This window comes from Phodopus roborovskii, unplaced genomic scaffold (assembly GCF_943737965.1).
Source record: "Phodopus roborovskii unplaced genomic scaffold, PHOROB, whole genome shotgun sequence".
Lineage (NCBI taxonomy): Eukaryota > Metazoa > Chordata > Mammalia > Rodentia > Cricetidae > Phodopus > Phodopus roborovskii.
This window is the reverse complement of record NW_026125281.1, coordinates 24859354-24874636: the sequence shown is the minus strand read 5'-3', so window position 1 is coordinate 24874636 and position 15283 is coordinate 24859354. Positions and strand designations below refer to the sequence as shown.

The 15283-nt window shown below is 45.7% G+C and overlaps 1 protein-coding gene across 1 annotated transcript in view; it reads right to left on the bottom strand.

Moving 5' to 3' along the window:
- Nucleotides 1–350: 350 nt before the first annotated feature.
- Nucleotides 351–15283, bottom strand: part of Pde7a (phosphodiesterase 7A) — an 84020-nt gene continuing 69087 nt past the window's right edge. The window contains exons 6-13 of the mRNA XM_051198323.1: nt 12111–12206; nt 11639–11739; nt 7236–7367; nt 6688–6779; nt 4740–4884; nt 4028–4124; nt 3453–3533; nt 351–2094 (exon numbers count right to left, since the gene is read on the bottom strand). Of these exons, the coding sequence (XP_051054280.1) occupies nt 1889–2094; nt 3453–3533; nt 4028–4124; nt 4740–4884; nt 6688–6779; nt 7236–7367; nt 11639–11739; nt 12111–12206 (950 nt within the window). The 3' untranslated portion in view covers nt 351–1888. The remainder of the gene's footprint in view (nt 2095–3452; nt 3534–4027; nt 4125–4739; nt 4885–6687; nt 6780–7235; nt 7368–11638; nt 11740–12110; nt 12207–15283) is intronic.

Below are 15283 nucleotides of genomic sequence, written 5' to 3'. Positions count from 1 at the left end.
GCTGTCTCAAAGAATGAGTGGCTATTGCTTACGTTGCTTTAAAAAGGCCGATAACATAAACACAACTGACACTTTCAGTCCTATCAAAGGCGACTTCTTAGGCAATTCCCAACTGTGGGAACAAAATGCTGTGAAGTCAACAACCATCCATCCTAGGCAAAACTGATGAAACTCAACCAGGCCTTGTCACGCTTGCAGTTGGCAAAAAGGAAGGCCCACACAAGCCAGAGGATGGTGTCTGCACACGGCTTGGACTGCAAAATACCCATGAGTGAATGAACGAGCCAATAGCTGACTAACCACCTAGTAACTGAGCACAAAGGGTTGAGTGGTGAGGTAAAATGCAAAGATTAAAATGAGAAAAGACTGGTTTTTATTCATCAAAAGTTAACAGCAACAGGCACGTGTTTAGATGAGTATGGCAAAGCCTTTTACAAATGGCTTTACACTCAAGCTTTCCTCCCAAGATGGCTGTTGCAACAAACTGTAAACATGATAAACAGTCCTTGACAGTAACAAGGGAAGTACAGGTTAACTAAAAGCACCGTTTCTCTTAAACTAGATTACAGTTGTGCTTGCTATACATAAAACCATTGAAAAAACAAATTACAAAAGTGGAATGTTTTGTCTAAAATTAGTCCTTAAATTTTATCCTAGAAAACATCTATTCACATCAAAAGGCCCACCAAAGCGAAACGTTTCATCAAAGGGAGGGATAAGAAAACAATGCACTTTTCAAATCAGAACGAGAAGTTTGGTCACTTAGCTTTGTGCATAGTTTAAGGCAACTGGAGCAATCTTACAGCTTTACCTACCTTCCCCTCCCCCAAGTGTGGCTGCTCACTATGTCACATTCTAAAACAATAAATAAAAGCTTACATTTCCAATCCTTCCCCACATGGATGGACAGAACATGCACAGCCATACATGCACAAACATGCACGCAAACACACACAGTCACACAACATACCTCTCACGCACTGCAGCGAAAGGGACTTTAGTTCCCTTGATCTGAAGGACATACTTCCCCATCCCACTGTATTTCAGATTGGCAAATACCCTGAGCTGATTATGGTGTGTTAAACATTCCACCTTTTTCTTGCATGTGCAGGTCAAGTGTACAGTAGTGAAAACAACATGCAGTGTCTTCACTGCAGAGTCAGGACACAGCTGGGATACTGGTGTTCCTTCCCTCCCGCCCCCAATTAAAAACTACTAGTTAAAAATACGCATTGCCAGACTGGAGTGAAACGCTTGGTGCTCCGGATAAACGCTCGCTCTCCAGTGCACAAGACAAAACAGCGAACGGGAGGCGCTGAGGGCATCCAAAGAAGAAAGAAGGCAAACCACGGGAGAGCTGCATCTCCAGCTTGAGCTGCGAATGTCTGGGTGGTTCCTTCACAATCATGCTCCAAGGCGATTGAGAACCAGTATTTCAGAGTTGATTTGTAAACAATGAGTCTTGCCAGAGGCAGCAGAGGCTCGGCACTTCACATTTCTGTCTTCTCAGAGAGAACATAGTGGAAGGGGGGATGCACGGCTGTATCGCACAGGCTGGATCGAGACTGCTGCTGAGATTCAGTTCAAGTTTCAGGGCTCAAAGGATATGGGCTTTGAAAACTCGGAGCAAATCTTCCCTGTCAATCCTTTCTGGTTCCCCGGCTGAGCTTTGTACGTTCAGGGTTTCACAAGAAAGCCGGTGCATATTGCTGTATACTCAGGTCTCATCACTAAAATGTGGGCTCAAATGACCAACAGACGAAATCTGGTAATAAATAATGCTGGCATCATTTCCTTGGAAATGTCGGCTGTCAGAACTGGCTCTCCCTGGGAACCCATTTCACATTTCCACAGCCTTGCAGGAGCGAGTTTGTCCCACTGGTTCAGGTTAGGGTAACCGGTTTTCCTGAGTTAGTAACTGGGGGTTCAACTCAAATGCAGCACTGGCACCCTCGCTGCGGGGCTGCTGCCTCTGCAGCCCCTTCCAGCTGGCTTTATTCAGCCCCACATGTCCGAGCATTGTCTGTGATAGCCTCGTGTCTGAAAACCTGGCCCACTCGGTAAATAAAGGCTCCACCAGGTAAGTCATAAAACCTTGAGAGACAGGAAAAGGCCATTAGGATATGTCTTGAACTGATCTTTAAAACATCTATAGAGTTTTAATGTTCTTCAGTTCTGCTTACTATTACTGGAATAATATCTCTCAAAAGGTCTGGGGGTGTGAGAAAAGGTAATTTACGAATCTGGGTGGTGCTAACCAGAGGGGGGCAGGACATCATCACCCAGCTTTTCCTGACCATTTCTCTCACATCTGACGGAAGCTAACGCACGTGGTGGCCATGTCACCGATAAGGGCACTAAGACAGAACACAACTCAAGGGACAATGGTGACCGCTCCGCTTCCTCAGGGGTCGACCATGACAGCTGGCATGGCTTAGTTTTTACAGTGTCAACACTCCTGAGAAGAAAAGTCGGTCTAGAAATTACGACTTAAAGAATTAATGTGAGACCAGCACAGTGCACATGTGGGTGTCAGGGCAGCTTGTGGGAGTTGACCCTCCTACCATGTGGGTCCGCAAGAACGTTTACCCACTGAGCCATCTTGCCAGCCCTTGCTTTGTTCTTTGAGTCTGACATATCGCCCTATATAGCCAAGGGTGACCTTAACTTCTAATCCTTCCTCATGTCCAGGTAAAATCACAACTTAAAAGAAATACATATTTTTGTTCATGTGTGTGCGCTACATGTCCTCAGAGGCAGAGGCCAGAAGAGGGTGTCAGAGTCCCTGGAGCTGGAGATACATATGAGCCACCTGGTGTGGGTGCTTCGGACACAGCTCAGAGAGCTGCCTGAGCCACAGAAGTTCTTTCCACCACACGGCAGAGTAATTTCCTTAGGCAAAAAGACATTAAATGGCGAGACATGCGCTACTTATTCACCTACCTTGCCTTGCCCTTTTGCCTGTATTTCGGGTAGCAAAGAAGAAAATAAAGTGGAAAATCTTACTGTTATATTAACTTCGTGCAGCCACCAATCTACCAGTTATTTGTGCAGAAATGCACAATGAGAAAGATGCTAAGCCTGTAAACTGGAACTACCCTTGACAAGCCCAAGTAGGCACGAAGACAGCATCAGATATACAGTATTATGGCTTTAAGGATCCTTGGGAACCAAGTAGATCTATTAATTGTCTCATTAGCCCCACCAAGAGAAAAGCATGGATCAGCCTTAGCCACAGGAGCCAATGACGGCCACTGGCTCAGCCGCGTGCTCTCCCACAAGCTGTGCCTGTCTTCTGCACCTCTGCCCAATTCTATAGACAGGTCTGTCCTACGAACTAGAATGAGCATAAGTTGAATACTTAGTTTTGGTTAATTTCCTACTCTAATCTTAACAAAATCAAAATGAGTGGAATTTTCTTTCACCAGCTGCAACTAAACGTGCATAGTTACCAATCTGGATGTTGGCGACAGACTCAGTCTGACGGTCACAAAGTGGGCTCACGTCCAAATGGTACTTTTTTTCTATGTCTCCTAAAAATTAAGAAAGAAAAATATTAGGATAGAACAGATCTGTTGTCTAAATCTATAACGAATACCTTCACTGTATCTGTAATTTACTGGGAGGACATCACACAATCGTCATGAGGATTAAACTTAGTGACACACTGAAAGCTCACCGAGTTGACATCAGCATTAAATGGACCAGTATGTTCTTTACTAGGTGTTCCTCCAAGGACTAAGTCTGTCAGTGTTTTCGAACATGCCTCAGATGCTCACATGATCTTGTGCTCCACACAGACGCAGGCCTGGAGTTAGTTACTTCAGAGCACTCTGCACAGTCATGTTCCCCGCCCACTTTCTGTACCGTCAGGAATACCCAGGCTCACTCAGTTTCAATACGCCACCCCGTGGGTTACTGGTTATGCATGCGCGAACTGTGGATAGTTGTCACAAAGATAATGCGTCTGTGGTGATGTTCTTACAAATGCCCGGGCTCTGATGTTAGTCACACTACTGTAACGTGCCTTGGTGGAAGAACTCCTCTGTCACTTTTTCACTCCACTGCTTGCTTAATTCCCAGTTCCGACATGGGTTACAAATGTCAGCACACTTCAAGGCCATCTAGCAAACAAAACATTGAAACTGTTAGAGAAGGGAAGACCTCAGCTGCACCAAGTTTCAACACACTCCAACAATGGGCAGGACTCTGAAAAGAGAAACCGGCCCCTGGGCATGTAGCTCAGGTGTTCTGTGTGCTGGGGCTCCCCCAGCACATAAATGAAAGCCAGCAAAGAGGGAAATAGTACTGTGGAAGAAGTCTCACTGTGGTATTAACTTGATGCGGCCACTGATCTACCTGTTATTTGTGCAGACGCTAAGCCTGTACTGGAACTACCCTTGACAAATCCAAGGAGGCACAGCAACAGCATCAGCCATAAAGTATCAACAAACCCAGAGGGACCGTCTACTCCTTGCCTCCCTTTCATGTGACAATTCATCAGAATAGAGAGCTGCTATGACAGGGAGCCTTCTTCACTCTTCATCAGAAACTTAGGTATGGAAAGCACCAAAGCCAGACACTTCTCCAGCACGGCCTTCTGGATGGAAGCATGCTAACTGAGGAACTTCTCTTCCCTCCCAACTTATCCTGAAAAAAAAAATGAGCTGCTCCGGTGTCTCATTTTCGCTCTGTCACATAATTTACCCTGGAAACAATCTTTGCAGCCTGGACTTTACCTGTAGAACCAAATGCCTATGTCTGCCATCGTCAAGGTGTAAGTCACCTCTATCCAAGTGAGATCTAAACAATGACAGGTACTCGTTCTGGCGACTGATGTCTGTGGCTAGTATCAGTGCACCTATCTGAGTTTCCATCTGTTGCCTGGATCAGAGAAATAATAAAGAGACATTTAATTTTTCTCCCTTAAATATTCAGAAAGTGTTACAAAACCCCAGATACCCTGCCAGTTGCTTTAAACAATATATAAAAAAGTATTGTGAAGAAATGCATTTAAAAGCTATTAAAATGATCAAAAGAGTTTACAGGGAAATATCACTATGCAAATATTGCAAAGGAATGTCTTTTTCTGTTGGCCAAAGTGGAATTATTTACTTAAAAGGGAGAACAGTCACTGTAACGTTGGAAAGCTGTTTGGAAGACTTTCCTTGTTTTCTTAGAATGTCCGTGTGTACAGCAAATGACTCTTGCATCTTTTGGTGTCTGGGTCATAAAGTCAGAAGACTGAGATGGAGAGAATTCTAGCCCATTCAACTGTCCACTGAGACACTTGGGGAAAAGTGAGTATCGAAATCCCAATCAAATTCCATTCAGCAGTTTCATCAAGGAGCCAGAGTAGTTCAGTGTCAAGGCACAGACTCTTCTTTTAGAGGACCTGGGTTGATTCCCAACTGCCACATATACCACCCATATAGTAACTCCAGTTTCAGGGAGTCCCTCACTTTCTCCTGGCTCTGGGGTACCAGGCACATGTGGTGAATGGATATATATATACGGGCAAAACTCCCAATCACATGTTTTAAAAAATGAAGTCAATTATCTATATAAGTACATTTGAACTTTCTGGAGGGAAAAATGTAATATGGTAACACAGAGATAGCAGACACACTGTATCATTTAAAAAAAAACTGCCTCATGTGAGATAATAAGACACTTTTAAAAAAATCCATCCTCAGCAAGGCTTCAGTAAGCTTATCTTTGGGTTATCGGTTATCAAGGCCAGTAAGATGGCTCAGTGGGAACAGTACTTGTCCCCCAAGTTTGATGACCTGAGTTCATCCTCAGGATCCCAGAGGAAGGAGACAGATGACTGCTAAGAGCAGTGTCAGACCTCTGCACGCGTGTGTACCACAGCACACCCGTGCCTGAAGACACACATGGTCTTAAAATTTAGAAAAAAGTTAAATAGGTTAAAACAAACACAATGTTGAATATCTGAACAAAATGATGAAAGCATAAAAAGCCACTATGGCAGGGCATGACGTGTTTTGGCCACCACTACCATGTTGGTGCTTTTTAGTAGGCTACCAGAATGGCCTGCTTTAGTATTAAATTATTTTCTCCTGTTTTTCTTACTGTTTTGCCTGACAGCTTCACAGGTGGTCTAAGACTGCACAACTTATTGCTGTACTGGCTTTGCAGGTGTTCTGAGGTCTGAAGGAGCCTGGCTATGCAGTGTCTACTTTCTGTGTAATCTTCCAGGCAGACCTGAATCCTTTGTCAGCAAAGTATGAAAAGTTAAGTAAAAACCACAACCACTGTGTATGGAGTTTTACAGTACTCAAAAAGATATTAGGATCTTCCATGAGATTGACAGCCAACAAAATACTAGCGACAACTACACAACAGGTGTAAGAATTCTAATAAAACTTCCTTGGGATTTTAAGTGTATGAGTGTGTAGCCCACATTGTGTATGTCCTGAGTGTGGATGTGTGAGCCACCACATGGGTGCTGGGAACTGAATCCAGGTCCTCTCCGAGAACAGCAAATGCTCTTAACTGCTGAGCCCTTTCTCCAGCCCAAAAACGTTGATAATTTTAAAAAGATACATTCAGTTTAACAAAAACTAAAAACCTGAATAATAACATAATTTTCTAATCTTTATAAACCAGCTTAATTGCTAACTTTATTTCCATAGGCAATACATTTGTCTTAATCCAACTTACCTGCTTTCCAATGGCAAATGTGAGAACAAACCAGATTCTCTCAACAAGCCCACCGCAGACCTCCAGTGGTGATTTTCCAGGACTGAGGTATTCTATAAAAAGGGTTTCTCTGTTACCTAACAGTCATTTCTGGACACAAAGAACCATTTGTCAGCAATATTAACTTGGTTTAAAGCTCTAGAATCCATTGGAAATTCACTTTTAATTTCATTTCCCTAAAACACTAAACAACATGGAATGCAAAGTATTAAAGTCTTATTGGTTTGTTCGCGTGTTTATTTGTGGGTGGGTGAATGCATGTGTGTAGAGGCCAGTGCATGTGTGTAGAGGTCAGTGGTTAATTTTGGATGCTGTTCTCCAGGAGCCATCCACATTGCTTTTTGAGAGGGTCTCTCACTATTGGCCTGGCCTCATGGATTAGGTGAGGCTGCTCAGGTAGTGAGCTCAAGGGATCTTCTTGTCTCTTTCTCCTCAGTGCTGAGATTTTTTAAGCACATACTAAAAGAAAAGAACAAAAACGAATTAATTTCCAACGAAACTGTACTAACCTTGTATAAAGTTGCCAAATAATGGTTGGTTTTAATAAGGAAAGGCTGGTTAACACCTGGGTGATCCAGATCATGAGTGGCAGCTGCAATTAAGCTCAGCAAGATATCCCAAGGAGTTACCGAGCTGGCAAGCTAAAGTGAAACAGAAGATTAATCACAAACCCTTGAAATACAGTCTCTACCACTAGGAGCCAGTGGGGGTGGTGGGTCTCCTTCCTGCTCTGATTTTTCAGGGGAACTGCTCCTTCGTGCCATCGAGAGCCTGCCAGAGAGTGGCTCACAGGACAGCGCACCCTGCACACTGCGATGCAGGGTGGTACTGCTCAATGTGCTGTCACGCCCTGTGGTACCACCTGATGGACAGTGCTTATCCTGACAATGCCTCACTTTCACCACCAGCTAGGACAGAAACGACGACCTCAAACTGACAAAGAGGTTTGTGCATTTTCATTCTCTCAATGGATGGCCACAGTCAGGACCATAAAGTCAAGCCAGGAAAGGCATTTCAGTGACGGCAAAGTAACTTCACTCTTAGTAATTATCACCACATTTAAACAACACAATAACCACAGCCAAAGTTTATTATCAGCTGACTAAAGTTTTCCATAAGGAAAATAGTCCTCTGGAGTCTATCGCAGCTGAAATGAAGTACTCCTCTCTGGAAAACGTGCTCTTGTCGCTGAGGCTCAGCTCCAGGGACACGCTCTGCACCATCTCCTCGCTCTCCCCGCCCTCGCCCTCGCCCTGGCAAAGGACGTGCTGTGTCCACAGCCCTGCACATGTCCTGCCACAGCTGTGCCCATTTGACACATGTTTATTTAGGTTTGCTTTAAGATTATTTTTTTCCTTGAACTTACACAACCTTGGAAACAGTGGAAACTTCTGAGCACAAATCACTAATAATGCTAACACGAAAGAGAGCACTACAAGCATTTCAATGGGAATAAATTTACTTTCAAATCTGGCTATTTCCTTCCCATGCCAGAATAAATCTTTTTTTACCTCAAGTGTTTCCCTCAGTCACATGTCACTGAGTGCTGCAGCTAGGAAGTTACAAAGTACCCACATTTCTGATTTATCATTGGGCTGGGGTCAGGGAAACCCTTTTAGGAGTTGGTGTTTTTCATCTTCTGTCATCCAGAGACTGGCTTGTGAGACAGCAATTTACCCAGGGATCACCACACCAGCCCTATGAGGCATCTTAGAGTAGAGGATTTTTCTTTGTATTATACAAGTTAGTACATGCATGAGCTCAATAAATATGGCAAAGTTAGTAACAAAAATTATTTTCTATACAGAATATGCCAGTGTTTAAAGATCAAACTCAAAAAGCATATTTGTGTTAATTCTTTGAGGATCTCGTATACGTACATAATGTTGAGTTGATCACATTTACCCTCGACTCCTGCCCTTACCTCCTCCCAGATCCACCTCTCACTTCCTCTACAAACTTCATGTCTTCTTAAAAAACAACAAAAACCAAAACACCAAAGACTAATTTGCGCCGCTCATACACTCATGGGTGTGGGGCCATCCACTACAGTGTATTCAACCCACCAGAGCCCACACCCTTAGAGGAAACTGATTTTCCCTGTCCCAAGAGCTCGTGCTAGGGTTAGCTGTCTCTCCTGACTCCACGACAGCATGCTGACTTGATGTAGTGTAGGAGAACAGGGCTGCTGTGACTTCACTAGGGTTAGCTGTCTCTCCTGACTCCACGACAGCATGCTGACTTGATGTAGTTTAGGAGAACAGGGCTGCTGTGACTTCATGAGGGGAGCAGCCCTGTCACACGCACAAGACTTTTTACCCAGGTCCTTTCTGAACTCTGGCTTTTACAGTTTATCCGTGCCCTCTTTCTCTCTAGTCCCTGAGTCTTGTACAGAAGGCCTTGAACTCACTATGCACCTAAGGATTACCCTGAACTTCTGTTCCTCCTGCTCCCTTGCTCCCTCCAGAATGCTGGGATTACACATGTGCAATCCACCATGCCCTAAAAGCAAACTTTAGAAACACTAAGGAAGATGAACAGAAGGAGGCTGCAAACCAAGAAGTCTCTGCCATGACACAAGATGAATGACCATGGGAACACACATCTAAGAAACACCCAATTCATGAACAGGCATGGAGTTACAGATGGAATGACACGTCTGCTATTAAACTACATGGCAAAGTGTTATATTCTTGTGATAAGAATAGAGGTAGTCAAATAACAGAAGTACCTTCCTGGAAGAAAATGATAGCTTAGATTTATTGCAAAATTAATGCATGAGAACACATACCTCTACATTCTCAGGCAAAAAAAAAAAAAAAAAAAAAAAAGAAACGTAAAAAGAAGCAACTGGACTTTTTGTGGAAAGGTTGAAGGGCCTGGTGGGTGAGAGTACTTCCTCAGGCCTGACAGCCTGAGTTCAGTCCCTAGAAACCCTTGGGAGGAAAGAACTGGCTCCTAAAAGCTGCGATTTCACGCCTTTACTGCAACTGTGCCCCTCCCCCACAAATGCAGGACAGTAATGATGAAGTTTGTTGGGGAAAATATAAAAAAGCAAGTCACACACTCAAAACAGAAAAATGATTAAAAATGTAACATTTCTGTTTAAAACTTTTACTGGAAAGAGAACCTTATAACAAATATAAATAATTCAGTGGTGTTGTGTGTGTGTGTGTGTGTGTGTGTGTGTGTAAATGCATGTGCACACTCATGGGTGTGAGTGTGTGGACTTGCTACCACCTGCTGTGGAAGTCTGAGGACAACCTCTAATGTTGCTCTCACTCACCCATCCATTCGAGACACAGGTCTCTGTCCTTCCCCCAGCACAGGCCAGGACAGCTGCCCTGCCAAGCTCCAGGGGCTTTTCTGCCTCCCCCCTCTGGAGGAGTGCTGGAGCACAGACACTCCAGGACACAGATGTATCTGACTCTTACGTGTGTTCTGGGGATTCAAACCCAGGTCCTTATGCTTGAATGGCAAGCACTAACCCACTGAACTATCTCCACAGCTGTTTTAGTCCTCCATTACTGTGCTAAAACACTAAGGAAAGTTTATTTTTGTCTTATCTCCAGGTCACCGTGCACCATTAATGGAAGTGGAAGCCAGAACCTAGCGTAGGAGCTTGAAGCAGGAAACCTGGAGGAGGATGCTTCCTGGTTTGCTTGGGTACTCTTCTTAGAGAGCCCAGGCCCACCTGCCTAGGGATGGCATCACTTAACTTGAGCTTCCTCCTCCATCCATTAGCAATTAGGAAATGCCTCACAGACATGGCCAGAGGTCAATCTGATTTGGACAATCTGCAGGTGAGGTTCCCTCATCCCACGTGATTCTAGGTTTGTGTCTGGTTGACAGTGGGAGCTCACTATGACTCCAGCCCTTAACACAGTTGTTTAGAGTGTATGTATGTATGTCACCCTTGAACTCTGTCCTTCTGACTCAGCCTCCCAAGTACTTGAAAGGATGAACTAGCCCTCCCAACTAGAAGGGATTTTTAGAAAGACAAATGGTTATTGATTCTAGTAATATCTGAGTTCTGTGAATAAGAAACTACAACTCTTGTAAACTACATGAAAGTCAGATTTCCCTTGTATCTGTCTGTAAAACTACCTACAGGACCCTTTTCGTCAACAGAAGACTACCAAGAGGTGGCATCCTCCAGGGAGATTCTGCTGTTTGGCTGTTTGCTGGCAGTATGCTAATTTTCCTCTGGCACGGTCACAAGTGCCATCATCATGTCCCTGTAAGATGACCAGCACCCTGCCCCAGCGGGCTGACATCAATTTACACATGACATAATAACATGGTCCACAACTGACACTTGAGGTCACAATTTCTATGTCACTGACACTTCACTGGCAAGCTGCAAGCACAGTACTTAGGGACCAATAAATGCACACCGTAAGGAAGGCTGTGCAGCAGTCCCCAGCTCCTCGCAGCTAGCGGGAGAGGGGGGACAGGGTGGGACTCCGTATGTGCTTCAGTCTGGCCCCAAGCTCCTGGCAACGCTGCTGTCGCAGCTTCTCAAACGCTGGGACTTACAGGTGTGAGCCACCACGCCTGCCGTAAAGTCAGGCTCTGACATGAACTGCCAGGGACAAAGGACAGTGTGTACGCTCTGTTTCCAAGTGTGCCTGCAATACCCAGAGCCGGCAGAAGGAAGAGTAGCCTCTCAGGCTCCTCGTCTGTCTGTCCAGCAAACTCACATGGAGGACACTTGAAAACAAAACTACATCTGGGCTGAACAGGGCCCACGAGGAACTCAGTCAGATGCCAATTTCTCACAGAACCCAGTCCCTATCTAGTGCCTCCACTTACAGCCACATCAGTGACGTGTGACCTCCTCCGGGTAGGGGAAGCTGCTGAATTTGAGCTGAACCACGGACTTTGACCTAACTCAGTGGCCACCGCTTACCTTGGGTTCCTTTAGGTAGCAGTGCATGGCCTGAGTAACATCTGCAGCGTGGACTGCATTGTGGTAAGGATTCTGACTGTGGTAATCTTCTTGAATCATAACTGCGATAAAAAAAAAAAAAAAGACTAAATTTTCACCATCCAAAAGGGACATCCAAGTACTGAACATGGTAATTATGAGTGAGTCGCATGTTTTTCATGGGACTGTCATCTCAAATTGGTCACATTCTAAGAGATTCACCTCAATTCAGCCACTCACCAAGCATTTCAATGTCATGCTGCAGCAGAGAGCATGCAAAAAAGAATGTGGCTACAAGGCCAGCTGATACACAGCCTGGGACACAAGCTGTCTGTCACCGACTCAGATGTTGCTATATGGTGTGCAGCTACAGGCTTGTATGAGCCTGAAGTCAGTTATAGCTGACTGATGGCCGCACAAGTTCTGGTACAATCTTACTGTTAGGATCACTTACCTAAAAATCGACGAAGTTTCACCATATCTAAATGGAAGTACTCAATCAATCCATGAAGACTAAATAAATGAAAGGTTAAACTCACTAGACTATTTCCTAGAAAAGAAAGGAGAAGCCATGTTAGTAAGAAGTACAAGGCCCGAAGGCCACTGCTCCCAGACACTCTGACCCTGAGCCTGGAAACGGCATCCATGCACACTGTGCTCGGTCTGCTACAGCCTGAGGCTCCTCACCCTGTTAACATTGTCATTCCACTCTAAGGAAAAAAGTTTCAGGTTCCCACAAAGAACTGAAAGATAAAAGCTTTTAAGAACTTTCAGGTTAATTTTTTTTTAAAGGCGCCAGAATTAACTCAATAGTGCAACACGGGAAAACTGAGCTATAATGAACAGGCCATTCCAATTCTACAGGTACTTCATAGCTGCAACCTTCCGAGGTGGAAACTGTGTTAAAAGAACTAGGGAGGGAACAGTCACCTCCTTAAGGTCCCCCAAATAGAAGCTGGGAGCCTTCTCCAGATCTGAGCAGAAAACCTGAGAGCTAGTGGGGACGGGCAATGACAGAGCTTAGGAGATGGAACTGTGATGGGGCGGGGGACGGGCGCGATGACAGATCTTAGGAGATGGAACTGTGATGGGGCGGGGGGGGGGGGGACGGGGCGCGATGACAGAGCTTAGGAGATGGAACTGTGATGGGGGGGGGGGGGGGGACGGGGCGCGATGACAGAGCTTAGGAGATGATGGAACTGTGATGGGGGGGGGGGGGGGAACGGGAGCGATGACAGAGCTTAGGAGATGGAACTGTGATGGGGCGGGGGGGGGGACGGGCAATGACAGAGCTTAGGAGATGATGGAACTGTGATGGGGGCGGGGGACGGCGCGATGACAGAGCTTAGGAGATGGAACTGTGACGGGGCGGGGGACGGGGCGCGATGACAGAGCTTAGGAGATGGAACTGTGATGGGGGGGGGGGGGGACGGGCAATGACAGAGCTTAGGAGATGATGGAACTGTGATGGGGCGGGGGACGGCGCGATGACAGCTTAGGAGATGGAACTGTGACGGGGCGGGGGACGGGCGCGATGACAGAGCTTAGGAGATGGAACTGTGATGGGGCGGGGGGGGGGACGGGCAATGACAGAGCTTAGGAGATGATGGAACTGTGATGGGGCGGGGGGACGGCGCGATGACAGCTTAGGAGATGGAACTGTGACGGGGGCGGGGGACGGGCGCGATGACAGAGCTTAGGAGATGGAACTGTGATGGGGCGGGGGGGGGGGGGGACGGGCGCGATGACAGAGCTTAGGAGATGATGGAACTGTGATGGGGCGGGGGGGGGGGGGACGGGCAATGACAGAGCTTAGGAGATGATGGAACTGTGATGGGGCGGGGGACGGGCGCGATGACAGAGCTTATCAGGATGAAGAAGAGAGCAGCATCCCCAGCGATCTTACTGCTTTGTCGGTGAAGTACCTGTCACTTTGTAAAGCACCTATTTCTAAGGCTGCCTTTCTTCTTAAAACTTTAACATGCTTATTTCCCATTTCTTTCTGAATTTTCCACAGCCTCATACCTCACAGGGGGAAAAAAAATGTCCAAGCCTTTAGTTTCTCTTTCCTTAAACACTAATTCACCCGTCTCCTCAGAAAGAGTCTGATGCCCTGGACACACTTCCCCCCATCGATCCATGGTGTCCCCTCTCGTTCCTGTGATGCCCAAATGACCATAAACACTCAGACATGTACACTCCCTTGTGGCTCTCCATTCCCCCACAGGCCCCCAGTGCTCATCCTTGCTGTGTGAGTTCCCATCTTTACCATGCTTGCCTTTCCCTTCCCTGACAAAGTCTCCAGGTTGTATATATTCTATTTTATGTCTCAGGATTTTTTAGACTCCATCTATGGGACAAATATGCTATATTAACAGTTAAATTGACCATTTTAAATGGATTTAATCTTGTAAATTACTGCATCATGGATAACAGTAACACATATGTGATGCTAGTATCTTTTGAAGTCTATGATTCTTGCTCATATTAAGAATTTACAATATTTAGCAGGGTTAACAAAGCATTAACTAACAACTCAACAAGTCACTGTCAACATAACCTCCAGCTGAATACTGGGGAGAAGTAACACTTCTGGAGTGCCACGGAGGTGTAGCAGGCCACGGAGGCAGGCCACAAGAAGATCTTTAAATAAAACATTGCTTATTAGTGTGCGTGCGTACATGTGTGTGAAAATCAGAGAACAACTTTGGCAAATCAGTTCTCCCACATTTATTGGGAATTGAATTCAGGTCACCAGGTTTTTGCTGAATCATCTTGTTGGCCCACAAAGGATCTTTTACACACACACACACACACACACACACACACACACACACACACACACACACACGGGCGCACGCACACATGCTATGGTACATGCATGGAAGTTGAAGGGCAATTCATGCTTTCTACTCAGGTGTGTGGGCTTGGTTGCAGAAGCCATCCTGGCAGCCCCAAGATTCTTTTTAAAGACAGCCATATCATCACCGTATGGAAGGGGGGAAAAATACCCTTAAGAAACCAAATGCTGATGAACCCAGCATGATGGCACAGATCTCTAATCCCAGCACTGCACCTGGGAGGAGTTAGCAGGAAGAACTCTGAGATCGGAGGCCAGCCTTGCCTCCATAGTAAGTTCCAGGACCAGGACTGTAGAGGAAAAAAAAAAAGACCTTGCCTCAAGGTATCGAAAAATAGAGAGGAAGAAGAAAGACGACGGACGGTTCTAGGGTAAAAGCTGCCACAATGAAAACAAAGGCCAGCTAAGGTGTAGTGACCCATAGTGTTTAGAAACTGCCTCCTGGGTCTGGAGAGACAGCGCAGGGGTTAAGAGCACTGGCTGCGCTTCCAGAGGACCCAGGTTCAATTCCCAGCACCCACATGACAACTCACAACTGTTTGAACTCCATTCCCCCAGGGTCTGGCATCCTCACACCAATGCACATAAAATATTAAGTTAAAATAAACTATTAAAAGAAAGAAAAAAAGAAAGAAACTGACTCTCCTTTAGTGCTTGAGCTATTACATAGGCTGGCCACTCCCCCCAAACCAGAGGCGCTCAGAAGCAACAGGCTCAGCACCTGATTCGAATCCCCTGGGAGCAGATAAGGAGATGTGATCCACCTG